Source organism: Micropterus dolomieu, linkage group LG23 (assembly GCF_021292245.1).
Source record: "Micropterus dolomieu isolate WLL.071019.BEF.003 ecotype Adirondacks linkage group LG23, ASM2129224v1, whole genome shotgun sequence".
NCBI lineage: Eukaryota > Metazoa > Chordata > Actinopteri > Centrarchiformes > Centrarchidae > Micropterus > Micropterus dolomieu.
In genome coordinates, this window is record NC_060172.1 from 25,474,227 (window position 1) to 25,492,202 (window position 17,976).

The 17,976-nt window shown below is 39.3% G+C and overlaps 1 protein-coding gene across 1 annotated transcript in view; it reads right to left on the reverse strand.

The window, feature by feature from the left end:
- Positions 1–544: 544 nt before the first annotated feature.
- The window catches only part of LOC123963773 (gap junction delta-2 protein-like), a 34,090-nt gene continuing 16,658 nt past the window's right edge, over positions 545–17,976 (reverse strand). Inside the window, exons 4-7 of the mRNA XM_046040815.1 lie at positions 2,546–2,732; positions 2,279–2,450; positions 2,005–2,107; positions 545–1,908 (exon numbers count right to left, since the gene is read on the reverse strand). Coding sequence (XP_045896771.1) covers positions 1,755–1,908; positions 2,005–2,107; positions 2,279–2,450; positions 2,546–2,732 — 616 coding nt within the window. The 3' untranslated portion in view covers positions 545–1,754. The remainder of the gene's footprint in view (positions 1,909–2,004; positions 2,108–2,278; positions 2,451–2,545; positions 2,733–17,976) is intronic.

Here is a 17,976-nt window from a genome sequence, read left to right on the forward strand (position 1 = left end):
TTCTGTCTTCACCTTCCTGCTTTTCTTCTCCATCCCGGCCTTTTTCTGAGACAGTTCATGCTGAACAGCTTAGTCAGTACTCAAGCAAAAACACAGTATAAACAAAACCTTGGCAGGAGATGGTGATAGTCCCCCTCTGAATCCCCCTTGTTTCTCTTGTTCCATCTAACCAGGCAAAGTCCGGCCAGGAAAAATCCAGGCTTTATCCCCACCCATCATCACTCCCTCCCATCGTTTTCTCTCTCCTCCCACCTTTGAGCAGATTGCCTTTTTTTATGTGCTTATCGCTGTGTGGAGTACAGCTCAGGTTTAAAGCAAACAAGGCTGGGTGTTGTGCTGTAGTTACATGCAGACACTCTGACATGCTTATTATGGGTTGCTATGTACATTAGTTCATCTCTTTCTATGTTTACCTGGTTCGACCAGGCTGTGAAGACACACAGCACAGTGATGTTTGCACAGTGTGCCATCAATAGTATTATCAGTAGATGTGCACAAAGCTTACCACTGTCTTGGTTCATCTATTCATCACACAAGAGGCTTCTTTACATGTAAATCGACCTTTATTTCAAAACCATTGTCATTATATATGATGAATTCAACTCTAAAAAGAACAACATTTTTGATTAGAAATTAGTTAGATGGGAGTATCTAACTGCTGATTGTATTACGGAGCAGGTAAAACACACATGACTGTATTTTATGTTTTTCATAAAATTTCTTTTTTTTTTTTTTTTAAACCAGGCAATTCACTTTCTCAGATTACATATGACTGCTTGGATTTGCTTGCTGTAATCTATTAGATTTTGAGCTTAACATTATTGTAAACCACATCACTCTACACTTCTTACCTTCCAGGCTGCCACTTGTTTTAGTTAATTCCAGTACACCATAAATGAAAATTAAAACTAACTCTACCCCAAACCCTAGAGATGGGCCATCTATCACATTTAACAATTAGGTCATTTTTCTCTTTATCATATTTTATTGTTAAAGTTGCATTATAGCTGTTTTGTTCTGTTTATGTAAAGATTTTCTAAACTCTCCTTGGTGGTAATGTCCAAGACTTGACAGCTCTACGTTGTCAGAAGAGCAATGCTGGCAAATAACCAAGAAGCAAACAATGTTTAACATAAATAATGGTAATTGGATGGTTCATCCATTATAAATTCTCAGACATCTGAGTGTCCTTGAATGTGTCATCAGGGAGACTTCCTGGCTGCATGCTGCAATTATGCAGCTGTTGAAGGATAAAACAAACTAAATGTTGAATGTGATGAATTACTTCTCTCTAGCAAGTTACAAGTGTCTGCAAGTTGATTTTTAAAGTGAACTGAAATTAAGTGAAAACTCACAAGGTCTGTAGGTTAGGCAATCTAAAATCTTATGATTTGCAGTAATGTAACACAAATTAGATTTTTAGGTAGTGGGTTAATACATGCAAAACAACTGGAATGACCCTTTAATAAAAAATATTTACAGTTTACTATGTAAAATGCTCCGTCTAATTCTTTACTTGTACTGTTAAAGGTATCTATTTATGTTCGGTATGTGTGCTCAACATGAAGTATGTTATCTATATGTGCACATGTTCTTGTTTGGTCCGTGTTTTGGTCCAGTTTAGTCTTAAAAACAGTCAAGTTACATTTCTCCTCGTGGCCGTAGAGTCAGAGTCAGAGTTTCTCCGTCCTCGCTGAAATTTCAGTGGGCAGCAGAAGGAGTGTCTTGGAGGAGGGTTTAAGCACTGCTCGGATTCATGGATTATTGTTGATGATCTGCCTGGGTCGTCCGTAGCCTGTCATTCCAGCTTGAGATGCTCCTTTATTTGTGCCCATTTGCAGGCCGATGACATTTCTGCCTTCGGTCAGCTGTTCCTCTGAGAAATCTCTCCTGTTCTCCTGGGACTTCCTGCACCCATGCAAACACACACACATCTCAGTCCACAATCTCTTTTTACAGTGAGACTAGCTCATATATTGGGGGCGGTGAAACACTCAAACTTACTTATGGAACCAGCTCGGGTCTCCTTTGTAACACCCATCATTCTTTGTGACAGCCAAACTACCCAGAGCCATCAGGGTCCTCTGGACAGCAGCCAGATCCTTGCCTGTAGACATGCAACAATTTCACATGAACAGAGCAAACACACAAAGTACAGGAAGAGACCGTGACCTCTGCTCTCCACCACTGAATACAGCTTTGTTTCCTTGCTTATGTCTGGAAAACAATTAACAACACCCTGTTGTAATAATGCAGACAAGTTCTACTGGTTGCTTACCTTCAAAGAGGTCTACAGTCTGAAACATGTCAGTTTTGGTGACTCCATAGTTTTCTGCAGCTTTAAGGAACATGGATATTTGTTCCATCTGCTTAAATGCCATGCCGGAACTCTTGATGGTCTTGATCGGCTTGTTAGGTCCGGACAGGCTGTTGATGAGCTCACAAAGCAGCTAGACACACGGGGAAGAAGCAGATCCCTCTAAGCATACTGCACACAATGCCAATTACAATGCTGCATTTACACTTGTGCAAACCCAACACTCACACATCCATCCTTGAGCCAGTTTTGGAATTCGGTCTTGCCTGGCTTAGGCCGGCCAGCTCCAGAGCCGCACTGGGTGATGATCCACTCCACCAACCTTTCCTCCAGTTCCGGGTCGTATTTCTTATCAATCTTGCTCTGTACCTCACGGCTCAGACCATAGGAAGGACCTTTGTTTGCCATGCTGATCCTGTTGGGAGGGAAAGTGTTAGATAGTATTGTGTCCTTTTCAATATGTATATTTGATAGATACAACAACATATAAATCCCTGCCCTGTCCACACCCACAGTCCTGGCCTGCAGTCAGAACAAATAGGATTTTAACCACTCTTATCCTTATGTGTGCAGGAATGTGTTTCTATTGTGTGTTCTGCCTTTTGAGAGAACAAATTAGTTTCAGAATGAGGACATTTTTCTAAAGTGAGCAAGTTTTGATTGCTTCTCTCTTGTTCAAGGGGCTGTTTTACTATTCAAACTTTGGTTACTTGAGGTTGTAAGTGTTGAAAACAGGTATCTAGTGCTGATGGTGCATGGAATTGTTCTACATTTTGGGAAATGTAATTATTCGCTTTCTGGCAGAGATTCGGATGAGAAGAACGATACCACTCACTAATCCCCCTAAAAGTGTGAATTGCCACTTTTACACTTTGGTTTTTGTAAGGATTAAGCAAATAAGATATCACATGTTAATTAGTGAGTTTTGTTACCTATGGACAGACCGAGGCTTGCTTTTTTCCCGTTTCCAGTCTTTATCCTAAGCTAAGCTAACTGGTCTACTGGCTGTATAAATATGTATACGTGTGTGTGTCTGCTTTTCTATAATACAGCAGAGCACATTTAATTTGAATGGGCCTTTTCCTCTTCTTTATTAATAATAATTATTTGATGACATTTTTAATAACTTAGTAGTTTATTAAACAACCAGATTTATTTGTTTTCCCATTATTCAGACCACATCTGTGTCATTATTTAATAACATTTTGTACTATGGAAGTTGAAAATGCTTAATAATGTCTTCAATATTACAACTCTGCTCTCCTCTGTAAGTAATTATGGATAGCCTATCTCACTTATTAATGCAGTATGAGCTTCCTGTTGGCTTCAGCAGAACTGCCCTGCTCCGTGCATCCTGTTTGCTCATTCAGCTGTCACTTCCTTCCTCTCTCCATGACAAAGGTAGTTATGTGTACAAAGGGCTAAACAGAACAACACACTGTTGTTCACCATGGTAATGGCCTTTGAGAAAAAAAATAACTCCTCCAAGCCTGTTAAATCATTAAAGTATGAGACGGTATGTGTTAACCGCCATGCTGAAGTTGTTGTTTTTACAGATCAGTCTGACAAATTTCATTGTGTCTAACCATTCCACACTGGAGCCGTAGCTGCCATATATCACACTTGTGTCTGTTGTTCATTGTCATTGTTCATTGAGGTTGCAGTGGTTATATGGGCATGTGGAGGAGAAGCGCCTTCCTGGCCGCTAAGCTATTCCAAAAGCACAAGGGGGAAGTAAATATCTAAACATCTCTTGAACTCAACTGAAATCAACTACTGAACAGTCTCTTTCTCAATCAAAGAAGCATCCAGCAGCTGCAAACATCAGGGCTTATTTCTGCATGAAGGGAACGATGAGGGTCGATCAGAGAGTCTACTCTTTCAGTTTAACACTTAGTCTAACCTGCACTTTGATCTCTTTACTACTCACGTAAATTGCTGATTGGATGTCACAAGTTTGGTCATGCCACTGCCGCTCTGCACTGTGCATTTCAAGCACATCTACCTTCTGCAGCTCTGATCTTACTGTGAATGTGATTGTTGTAGCAAACTAGCATAATAGCCATTCACATGTGTAGTCGTGTGTGTTTTTTGGAAGATTATGTAGTCCTGTGCACTTAATAAAGCAACTGGGAGCGGCCTTGCAGTGACTGGGAACATCTTGTAATCAGAGTCACAGCTACAACTCCCACAGAAACCAGAATGTTGATATGCAGCTGTGGGTGCTTCCGAGGTTGCTGCTGTGACTAAATATAGAAAATAAATATCATAAATTAGTTGTTGCATTGCATTGAAAACGAAAATGTGGCTCATGCATGCTCTGGCAAAGAGCATGCATGAGCCACATTTTCGTTTTCAATCAATATATATTTGTAAAGGAGTGATAAATGTGTTACAATGAGATTAGGATTCTACATCTTTTCTAAATGGACCTTTACTCTGTGCACTTCAGGGCTTCAGCGCTCAACATGTCACCACACACCAAATTAGCTTTGTGGCTTCTGTAATGTGACTGTGTTTGACACATACTTTCACGTAGTATTTGTTTCAAGGTAAACCTCAATGCAGACCACCTCAGCTGCAGTACAAATAACACTGCCATCTCTTATAAATATTTTACCTTTTACCATTGTTTGTGCACTAACTTTGTTACTTTCGCACAAACGAAACATGAGCATTTCCAGGAATCCTCTGCTTTACCTTTACACATTGACACCCTTTAATACCTGGGCACCACTTTCAGCAAACACTCCCCTCTATGTTTGCCCACTGATCAGCTACTGTGTGCCATTTTAAGTGTTAAGGGTCTTACTGAGATGCAACATACATAAACCGCTCCACCCAAATTCTTCAACTTTTGTATCATAGTAACTTGAAGTCATCCGTTCCAAGATATTTCACAACTTTCTTGTTATTGCAACAGGGCTGCATAAAACCGCATCATCAGTAGTTACTTCCTGAGTCAATTTAACACCATCTTGACTCATAATTTGATCTGTGATTCATTGAGCTCTACAAAAGGCTGAAAGGTTGTGCTGAAAGTTTCTAAATCTAAACTGATAAACTAGTTCACATGATTATTTCTTACTGTGTTAAAGGCCACATTTCCCTTTATCCTGCACAGTCCCAGCTGCTGCTGACCCAGACTGTTAATTCAGCGCTGTATTTCTACCTTATCACTGAAGATAGTGAAATCAGCCCAGTATCTCACAGTACAAAGCAACTGTGACAACATATGTGACGCAAACACATGCTGAGTTTTACTGCCATATCCTGAACTAGCAGCGTGGTGTTCAGAGCGCATATTAAACTAGAAAATTACATATTATTAGGCTACATGTTAAAGGCTATCTGTTGACAGATTTGTAAGAGGCTGAACCTCTGAAGCTGTGAGGCCTCACATTTTGCCGTGAGCCCCTCAGAAGAGTGCTGAGTGCAAAGGTAGATAAGAAACACAAGAATTTACAAGACTAGTGGGTCATTCAGAAGGCATCTAATCCACACAGAAATAACTAAACATTAACTCAGCGTTTAGTCTTATTCTGAGTACGAGGGAAGGAGACAGAGAGAATAGGTTACACCTCTTTTTTTCATGGTCCTGCACATAGTTCACCACAAGCTCAAAGCAACAAAGAAATCTTTTGACTGCTAGTGAGAAATCAGAGAACTGAGAAAGATGCATGAAGCCAAGCAAAAACAGTCAGAGGAGTATTGACTTACTTTGTGTAGTAGCTTTCAGGTGAATACAGGTGGGTTTAAGCTTGTGTTGTTGTGTTCCCGCTCTTCTTCTTCCTTACAACACAGTGCAGAGTGCTCTGTCTAGGACTGCCAAGATAAATCCAGCAAACCTGTCTGATGTATATGACTTCACCCGATTCAACAGAAACGGAGCAAGAAAGAAAGAGAGAGAGAGAGATACGCCTTCAGGTCCTCTTATTTCACTCTATGACCCGCCTCCTTGCTCTTTCTCTTTTTCCCCAATCAAATTGTAAGTCCTTATTTAGGAGAAGGACGGGAAGGAAAATGAGCACATGTGACTGGAGAGTTTGGTGTGGTCACTGAAAAGAATTCTCCAGATTTCTCCGTCTACCACTAAAGAACGAGACGGGATTAGGAGGCAGGGAGGGAGGGAGGGATGATAAAATCCTGGAGAACAGTGCAGTTTGAGGGAGCACAGGAAGGGAGTTACAGTAATTAGAGAGCAGTGAAACACATGTAGGAGATTATTTATTGCCTTGATTCAAACTGGTGATGTTTGTGGCCCCTCAAATGTGCCTGAAACTGAAACAGGAAGCAAGCAGCTGTGGAATGTAAACCCCCTCTCCTGTCTGAGTTTCAGGTCAAGACACAATAAAGAGGAAGGAGAGGAACAGGTCATAACACATTTGAAGCGACTCTTGTCCATGTGCACAGTTTCATCACAGGAGCTACAGTTGTACAGCCAGGCGGTTTCTAGGACAACAAGGCGAGACACTCCCTCCGAGGCATTCCAACCATGTCAGCCCCATCGACCAGAGCAAGTCAGGACCTGGCGGGGCTTTGAGATATCACGATGACATCAGATGTGATAACGTTGTGAGGAGTTGGCAATGTGTCATCGACTGAGCCCAACGGTCATGAAGATGTATATGTTAAGAAATGCTCCTGTCAGCTATGTTTTGTGTCATTTCAACTACAGGAGACCCCTTTAGGAGTCTGATATTCAACCAACAGGGTGTTTACAGGGTTAATGATTGTCACAAGCTAAAAGTGGTTTTGTTGCAGTAGAATATTTCCTCTTTCCTGCACACTGTACCTGTATGAAAGTTCAGCTGACAGCTTTATTTCCACTGTCAGCCCTTTCTTTCATTTGGTTTGTTTGAATTATAAGTAAATAATATACTGTATAATCAGTCAAGTCAACTTTAAAAGAATGCAAAATAAAGATGGACAGGAATTAGGTTTACTAATACTTTTCTTTGTTTGTTGAAAAATACAGTAAATCAGAAGCAGCCTTTTTAAATTGCCTAATGTAAAACCAATCAAACAAAGAATTAAAATGATGGTGCCTTAATACATACATACCTTATTTTTCGTGTTTTCTGGTGATCTGATTTTAACATCTCATGGGAAATTCATCAACAGTTCATTCCCTTATTAAAGACAAAAAGCTAAACTACTGCCATTTTAACATGTTTTTCACTTAATTGTGACACAGTAAATCCATACATACACGTACATGACAATGTGTAGTGTGATGTATTTCACTTTATTTCTTTGTTTGATGTGTTTTAATTTAGGCATTTTAAATCTTCCACAGATCATCTATCCTTCACTAGTGCTGCAGCTAAGATTTATTTTATTCATTATTAACTGTTTTCTTGACAGAACTGCTTGTTTTATAAAATATCAGAGAAAATATTAAAAAATGTTCATCAAAATCTCCAATGCCAAAGTTGATGTTTTGGCCAACCAAAAGTCCAACCCAAAGACTAAGAAAACAGGAAAATATTCAAACCTGAGAAGCATAACCAGACAGTTTGATTGGTAGTTTTAGCTTTCTTTTGACATTCGAACATCTGTGAACAACAATGGATCCCCTCTGATTGGATTGAGACTCGTTCTTTGTTCAACCAATACTGATACCATCGTAGTCATTACTTTTTATCTAACAGTTGTTATTCCTGTAAATCACACAGTTGACCCCTGCTGCTCTCAATGTTCCATGATAATCTTTTACAGTTTATCCAATTGCAGGTACTTGTACTTTAACTGATGATTTCCAATTGAAGCTATATTTTATAATTACTTACTGGTACATTCAGAGGTGCAAGTATTGAAATTTTTACCACACTACATTCATCCAACAACCACTTTGCAGATTAAGATTTTACATACAAGAGATATGATGGGTTTAATATATGATGCTTTAATATAAATTTAAATACCAAACAGTGTACAAACTAGTGAAAAGAATTTCATCTTCACCGCATACAACATTAATCTGCTACTTACACATGAATGTAAAGACAATGATAATTCAATAGTGTAACAAATGACCCATTCTGCATAATGAATACTTATTTTTATAAATTTATACCTGCATTACTGAACTTTTGTTTCCCCCTTCTGACAGTGAGAGTAATTACACAACACCGTTGATATGTGCTTATAACTCATATCGGCTTCAGCTCTGGCAAACCAATCATTGCTGGTTGGTATAAAACACAACTCTAGTATTAGTTATTTAATCTCGGTACCGATACCAATAGGTGGGCTTTGGTCATCGGCCAATGCCAAGTACAGATCCGATATCGGTGTAAAATGAATCAGCAGTATTCCTTTTTGTGAGGAAAAGACTGGGAATCATTCTTTTCTGTGTAAGGCAACATCAGGCTTGATCAATCGTGAAATGCCTCCAAACTGCTGACCCCTTGTTTTTAGCTTCCTACATGCTATGTTAGCTCTCCTAGCCAAATACCCGGGTCTACCGGCACACTGCTAGATAGATCGGCCCCCATAGATTGGCCCGCTTGTCACCGATACCCAGTCCAGCCATCTGATCAGTATCAGGCCAGCATCCAATATCTGTATTTCCCAGTATCCGGATAGGGATGCACGGACATTGGATACTAAGAGATTTACGTGGTGTGAGAAGCCAAATTAGCATTGTGTCAATTCGTTTGGCATTTATATGTAAAAGTCCTGCACTCCCGCTTAAAGTACATTTTTGTAATAATAATTTCGTACTTTTGCTTATGTACGATTTTGAATAGTATTTTTACACTCAGGTATTACTGAAGTAATGGATCTGAACAACCCATTCCAAGTGAATATACAGTGAACTGGCTGACACAGTTAGAGGGGCGTTACTAGGAGGACTGTTCATGTTCAGACAGATGACAGATAGTGTTATGTGGGCGTGTGTGGTTATTATCCAGCAAACCTGTAAATACTGAAAATACACACAGATGAGAAATTCCACATATGGCTGAGCTCTTAGTGAGGGAGAAACAAACCCAATGCTTTTTTCTAAATCCAGGCTGAGAATTGTCATTGGCCATAGTGGCAACAGCTCATCCTTTCTGGCTTTGCATTTTTCTCACTGGAACCAGATGTACCACCTGTCCTGAACTTCATGGTGTCATGCCATATTTAATATTAGTCAAACCTTTTCATGTGTTTGTCTTTGCAACTCCAAAATGCTTAAGAGTGCAAGAAGAAATACCTGTTTTGCAGCTTTTTTATTCCAGATACCGATCAGCCCCCTTGTGAGTCTCAGCTGGCTGTTCCTGCACTACAGCAACATCTGGTGGCTCAGGGGGGCAGAAAGAAAACACCCACTCATTGCTTTGTCCTCTGTTTTGTAAATTTAACCTTACAGCAGCATTATATTCCACACTCAGCAAGCTGTGTTTTAAATGGGATTTTGTTCAACGTGAGGACCATTTGACGTATTATTTTCAGGTGCACACTGCTGGGTGTTGATGAGCATGCTGAGAGCCGCTAATTGAAAAAGAGCTGCCTGGTGGACACACTTCATCAGGGAGTAAAATCTGAAGCTGTTACACAGAAAAACGTAACAGATGTAGAAGAAAACCGTAACTGAGCACCAAGGGTGATTGTCAAGAGAAAAGTGGTGCAGTAAGTACAAACCTATTTTGGGTCTCTGACTTTTAGAGTTTTAGAGAGTAAATACTCAAAAGTAGAGTGAGCTGTCTTTGGTCAAAAGATAAATAAATAAAAACATTAGATTGCAGAATGATATCTTTTATTGTGACACTGCACGGCAAATTTGCAGACATTAGAGCCCTTTGCAGTGTTTGTAGCCATGTTAGTTCTTTAGATGGTAATGTCTGGACAATAAACATGGTCTGTAGGTTGGCTGGTCCACCACTTTTGTCCAGATTGAAATATCTCATGAACCATTGTGATTTTTCAGTCTGGATTGCCACGAAATTTGGTGCTGATATTGATGTTACCCTCAGGATGAATTGTAATAAATTGGTAATCCCTTTTCATCTATCGCCATCATTAGATACACACTTTGGTTTGTGATCAAATGGTTTATGGCGCCTGTGTTTTTTTTTCTTTCTGTATTTCGTTTTGCAGTGAAACTGAGCTACCATGCTGTACCAAAACAATTACCCCCAACACTGTTTTATGGCAATAATAAAAAGTATAAATCTACATGCAAAACATGCTAAACTAATATGGCGAACATGGTAAACAGACCTGCCAAAACATCAGCACATTAACATTTTCATTTTCATTTCAGACATCAGCATTGCTTGTTAGCATGCTGTAGTCTGAATTTAGCTCGAAGCAATACTGTTCCAACAGAGCTCCTAGCGTAGACTGTGTTTTAATGTTATTACTGAACAAAAAGAAAAGAACAGAACATCTATAATGATCTGCTGTGGAGATAGATTTGAAAACTGGACTCCTGTAGTAAATAGGCCTACTGTTTTAATACATCAGAAGCAAATTTGAATTAAAAAATGTGATTTGCACAACAAAGGGAATTAGTTTCGTCCTTCAGCTTGAAATTCAATGATGCTAATATTATTATTTACACAAATATGTACATGTTTTACTTTGTTTTGCAGTTGAAGCTTTACCTACTTTATGATGATCAAAAGAATAAAATCATTAAATCATAATTCTTGGAAGCAAACCAAGGATGCTGCGTATGTTTTTTAGCCTTTGTCAATGTATTGCCTTTATTCATTAGGCATGTGACTGAGGGTCCTGATTGTGTTTGCATATTTCTGTAATGGCCCTTGTGGCCAAATGCCAGCTTGAAACTAAATGCTAATGTTAGCTACTCAGTAGTGTGTCAGCTGATAGGGAATTATTATTATTGCAGTTTCCCTTTTTTTCCAAAACATTTCATGCATATAACAGGTCCTTTGGCAGTCTTGCGTGATGGAAATGCAACCATCAGGACGAATGATGAAGAAGGGATGTTGCTCACTATCTGTGGTTCAAACCTACATGTACAATGATAATAAACTGATAATGTTTTGAACCAGTGTGCAGGATAAGCCCTTTAGCTAGGCCTTACATGCACACAGCCACAAATCATCAGTAGTGAGCTGTGGGAGGTGGGATGGTGAGATATGTGGATGAATAAAGAAGTCTAGATTAAGACCACAGGTGGTCCAATGCCTGATCCCTTAGGACAACATACCAGTTAGACAGCAGAGAACATTTGTTTAAATTCCTCATTAACAGCCTTCTTTCCACTTTTCAGTCTTTTTCCTTCCTAGTCTCTTCCTAGACACAGCAAAATACTGTACTGTTTGAGTGGTGAGATGATTTGCAAATGTATAGTGTGACCTCAGTGTGACCTCAGACGTACAGAAGAAACCCTTTAATTACATGTTTGATGGCAATCTGATTATTACCAACGAACAGTAGGGGATTTGCATGGTTTGTTTTTTTAGATGAGAGCTGCAGCATGCAGTTTGGCCCTCTTGGAGGTGCTGTGTTTCAGTGTGATCCTAACCACTAAACAAACCATTTACTCTGCTGACACCGGAGACACAACTCTGACCCCTAAATGTCGATATAAATTTTCTGCTCTCCTCATCTCTCCTATAATAATTACATGAGACGGTGACCAGCTGTGCAGGGAAATAACGGGCCTGCCCTGCAATGGACATGTTCAACATGGAGATTGCTCACACATCAGTACTAAAGTAATTACTTGGTCATATTCTTGGTGAAATCAGATGATATTGTACCCTCTCTTCTTCAGAAATGGGATTGCCTGCGTACAGGTATTTGTGAAATGTCACATTTTCAATCAAAGTCACACCTGCAGTGGGAACATCTGCATCCTCTGCTGCTCTGCTACTTGACTTTGTCGTACACAGCTGATGGATGCCAACTACATGCTCTCTAGTGCAATTACAAAATAAGATTGGACTTCCCCTTAATTTATGTGACCTCTGTTTATTGATCTGGGAGGCAGGGGTACATAGGGGGATGGGTGTAAAGAGGGAGATTTGGATTGGCTCATAATCAAAGGTCCACAGGCAACCTAGTGAACTCAGATGTGTATATGGACAGATTGTGCTGCACAGGAGCCAGGAGTCCAGCTGATTGTTGCATTGCACAGCATATGTGCATTGAGGTCAATTGCATCCAGCTCTACATATGTCTGCTCTGTCCTAGTGTTTCCAAAGTGGAAATATGACCGTCTGTCTTCTGTGTTTTAAAATGTCTCTGGATTGCTGTTCCATAGTCTCACTCTGCCTGTCTCTGAGAACAGGAGCTGCATGTTGTTAATCCATGTTATCCCTGGCCATTAAGAGGAGCTGGTCTATTAAGAGAAGGTGTTAAACTTGCTTGTGCCTTTTTTTACTCTAAATCACAACCTCACGAGATGGAGACATTTCCTCTGCTCAGGTAGAGGAGCCTGAGTCTTTAGGAAATATAGTACCAAACTGATATAATGAGACCAAGGTGGGATCACTCATCACCTACACCGCTGTTAAACTGCCTGTATTCACTGACCAAAAGGAGTTTAGCATTATAGTAAAGTTTTATTCATAAACATGGGATTTCCGTTACAGTAGTTTGACAGTAGAATTCACATGCAGGATTACAAAAAATAAAATCAGCATCAAATGGTCCACAACTTCTCACATCATCAACCTTTTGAAATCACCAGGCAAGTAACGAGTGTCATGCATGTGATGGTGACTGGAAGGACTGTGGTGTCCATACTGAATTTACCGTTACAGTGGCTAATCTGGGCTCCCAGTGGAGGATTATGTGTTCTTAAGCAGGATCTTTACACGTTCACACATCAGTCTTCAGCTGTGGAAGGATATTTCTGTTTTTCAGCCAGATGGATGAATGGAATTCCAGTTTACCAAGTGCCTTAGACTGCCAATCTTTTCCTTTTGCACCTGGGCTTTTTGGTGACCAGGTGTGAGAGCCAGTACAATATCAGTAGTTGTTGGAAAGATTATTGCTGGGTTTATTTTTGCACCAGTTGTCTTTTATTTTACAACTCCCTGTGATCTCAAATAGACCAATTTAGAAACATCAGTCTGAAAAAAAGCAGAATACTGTCCTCAGTTTGTGAATCATGTCATGAAAGTAACTTGATCTGAGTATTTTCATCTTTTCTTTACTTTCTCTTTTTAGAATTACCACAACAACTGTGTCAGAGGCAGATCTGAGCGTATTATGCAGAGTTGGTTGAGGGGTTGATTGGGGTATTTTTGAGATATACCCCAATTCTGTGTGACAGGCAGCAAGTTCCCAAAAATAAATTAATCCTGTAAGATGGCATAACAGTCATGAGTTGATCTGGAAGGCCGGACACTAAAGAAGCTTTAAATAATAACATCAGACAAAACTTGCATGTTGTCTGCTCCATATATACCATACTTCCAGGATTATCAACTGGGGACGAGTGAGGTGTCAAGCCAGCATCAGTAGAGTTATAAAAGGAGATCATGAAAGCTGGTGAGCTGTTGGAAGAAGATGTCTCAGTTTTTTGTCAGCGTTTTCTTTTTATAAAGGCGACAAAATCCTTTGTGGAGAGAGAACAGAGAGGAATCTGGGTCAAAGACAATATAGGAGAGAGAAGACGGTGGGGAAGGGCTTTCCTGCAGTACAGCAGAAAACAGGATTTTTGCTTTGTCAGACATAAACAAGGAGGAAAGGGAGCATTAGAGAAGAAAAAAAAGAAATAATTGGAATCAATGTTAAATACAAGTGAGATCCAGGTAGAAAAGCCAGAGCAGACCTACATGAATTAGGACGGTAAAGGTCAGAGGAAGGCGGGAGGGCAGAATAAAGAGGTGGAGGAAGCAGTGGAAAGAGTGAGGAATGAGTCAGGTGGAGGAGAAGAGGACCAGATGGAGACAGAGAGAGAGGAAGGGCAGAGAGACTGTGCCAAGCACGGCTATCACATAAGGAGACCAAGTCACTTGCGGAGAGCAGAATGGAGACTGACACAGATTGATGGCCCGAGACATTAAGGGGCTAGAAGTGGAGCAGGCTCCAGAGAGGAATAACCCAACTCCAATTTCATCTTTATAAATGAGTGAAAAGGCAGAGAGGGGAATATCAAAGAAACACGGGAGTGGAATAATGAAATGATTCTTCTCCTAGCCTTATTACTGGGTTAGTAATGAATCAGCTGCAGAGAGTAGGTCACAGAGCAGATGAAAATTTGATGAGGAGGCATGGGTGAATGGCCTGTGAATAGATAGTCAGTGCCAATCAATCTGGTAACACAGACAGAGAAAAAATAATATGTGTGTTTATGGTCTAAATTAGATCTTTAGTGTAGGGCAAAGGTCAGTGAGATGAACAACAAACATTGCTGCACCTGTCAGGAGTTAAGGGAGTATTACACTGAAAGACTCAAACAAAGAGGACACTTGTGTTTAGTCACAAAAACAGAGCGCAAATCTGATGTGCATGTTTACACCAAAACCTACGCTGGAGTCAGTTTAATAGAAATTATTATTTGTGCTTCTGGCTCAGAGACAAGATACCAAAATCAGGTTGCCCACAATGACAAAATAATGTCTGTGTCTGTATCTGCTAAAAAAGACATTGAGAGAGCAAACTGATCAAGTAATCCACATGTCAGGAGGTCCGGCACCACACTACTCCATCAATAATGAAAATTATTTCCAAAATCTGTCAAATTGATTTTCTTCTTGCAAACAAGCATTAGTGGAAGATGCATTTAAATGATGCAGACACTGTGGTCAAATTATTTTCTTAAGTTTTAGAAAGGTGTCCATGCTAACTAATACCGCTATGTGTAGCAAAAACATGAGACTTCAAGAAGCAGACTCCTTTCTGCACCATGGAAGAACAAACATTTAATTTAATCAAAATGTCACAGTTGAATTGGAATAAAATCCAATGTAAAGCTGCCTGATCAAGATCCACAAAAAAAGAGAAAATGGTTGTTTTACAGCTCATAACTGGGTTCAACATATTCCCTAATCCACTCCAGTGAAGCCAGCATATGGCTCATCTATTAGATTACACCAGCTTGTCCGTCCATATTCAAGTGGACAGCACGCACTTGCCTGTTTTAAAATAGTTTGCACAGCGGGTCGGTATGTGTTTTTGTTTTTTTTTCTTCAAGGGAATCTCATTATATTTTGTTAATTTATTTGTAATTTTATTTTTTCTCATTCACAGCAGGTCAGCTCTCCTACTAATATATAACTTTCTTTTCTTTAATTCAAAATTCATAAACCTGCAGCACCCCCAGTCATTAAAGTGATTACACGGTGCGATTAGCCATCTATTCGCATGTTTTAATGCATGAGAAAGCAGGTAGGATGAACTCCTAAGCTGTAGTCATGCATTTATGCTATAGTTAATGGACTGTACTGACTGCACAAATGTGAAGGTATGTGGGTGTTTACTGATGATGATCTGAGCACAAAGAAGCACCTGTGTATCTGCTAGTGTAGGCAGTCCAGTTAGGCGCTCTGTTCAATCCAAAACAGGCCTGAGCACCAACAGCTACCAGCACAATACACTGCCAATTTATAATAATAATTGTATAATTGTCATAAAGCTGAAGGGGGAGACAGGCAGCAGCCATAAAAGCTTCTTTTTTAATGCTACCTGACGAGAGAACATGAAGTGCATAAACTTAATGTCAGTAGTTATATAAGTGCTGTAAAGCTTCTCTAACTACGTGCAATTTGGACATTTCCACTGCTTTAATTTGTATTAATCGTGACTTGATCAAGATGATCAGTTTAATTTTTCATTTCATACTGTTCATTAAAAATGTAGAATTTATATACTATAAAGGAAAATTAAAATGGAATTGGTTGCTGTGCTTACTAATGGTAAGCTAATTTCAAAGCTATATCTATGTAATATAAGTTGTTGTTTTGTTGTTTGTTGACTTGTTCAAACTTTACATTGCACTATAGTTTCTGCTCTATTATCCAATTTTTACACCCAATTATCGTAAGTCGTTATTATAACTAAAGATATATTTGGCAGGTAATTGCTGTATCTAACTGTTATTTAGCTCTTGTAGCTACAGAATAAGCAGAACATGTTTTTACTTTAACCACGAATGCGTCAATACTTGAGTGAGTTCTGTAGGTTGACGTGCTGCCGTGGAGCCAAGGAGAGAGAGACAGTGCAGTGCTGTCTATGCCCTTCACTACTGTAGTCTCTGTGGTGCTTAACGTCATTACCTCCCGTCACCACAGCAACTGGCCTGGCTACATCCTCAGAAATGCATTTGTTTAGGCCTTTATTGACTGTCTGTGTGTGTGCCGGGTGCTTGTTGATGTGACTGTATATCACCCACAGCAGAGAGCCAATCACGGTTACCAACATGTCAATGAGAACACAGGGTGGTCTTTAAGTGAATGAATAACCACAAAATTCATTACTCCACATCCCATCAGACAATCAACTTTATGAACACACATCTCCATCACCCTTGTCCCTCATCCTCTTGTCCCACTAGGCTTTCCTGTTCCCCAGGACATGACCACGTGCCGCCTGCACCGACTGAAGGTTTAATAACACTAAAAGGTTTACCGCCCCCACATATCTCTCTTCTGCCCCTCAGTAACGCCGCTCATTACTGAAATTATCAGGTCCGCTCTAATAACTTACCTGCCTATGAGTCACGGTGAGCCTGAGGAACAACCGTGTGAGTATCAGAAACATTTTACTGGAAAAATAAAAAAAATACAATTTCACTGCAAAAACATGGTAATAATCTGTGTCAGGAGTTTTATATCATGGAAGTGGACAAGTTAAATATCTATAATTTATCTGCAGAAACTCAAAGCGTGCACTAACATATCTCTCAGAGACATATCATTTCTCAGTGTTGAATAATAAATGTTAAAGCACAACATTGTACTCTGCTGTCTGTGTTGTATATGTATTCTATACAGATTGAAAGTAAAGAAGTACATTTACTCAAGTACAATATTTAAGTTAATTTAAGGTACTTGGACTTTACTTGAGTATTTCCATGTTCTTCATCTTTATACATTGACTGCACTGTATTTTGCACTGTACTCCTCTTTACTGATTTGACAGTTATAGTTACGTTGCAGATACAAAACATATGAAGAACTCTATAGCTATTGCTATAGCTATAACTATAGCTTTAACTTCCCAAAAAAGTCGATCAAATGAGCTCCACATTGAACATCTACAACAGTAAAAGACTACTCAAACATTAATGTATTAGTAAAGTATTACAACCCAAAAAATAAATCATAATATAACACAAGGGAGATTGTCTGCATTACAAGTACTTCAACTTTTGATACTTAAATACATTTTTCTGATAATACTTATGAACTTTTAGCTAAGTAGCATTTTTGAATGCAGGACTGTTACTTATAATCGATTTTCACATTGTGGTAGAAGTGTAGTGGGAGTAGTGGGTGGACTTCTTTATGTGTAATATGTGACTGGGATACAGTTATTTAACACTAACATCCTGATAAAAATAAAAACAGCAATACATAGTAATTATCACTTATATGTTGAACACAGCACAATCGAAATCACCGTTTGCATAATAATTTATTCACGTATTTTTTCACATACTATATATTATTATTGCTGCAGTTTTGGAGCCTTTCGGGTATGCACTTTCAACATTCCCATAGTGGGATTCTATGTTCATA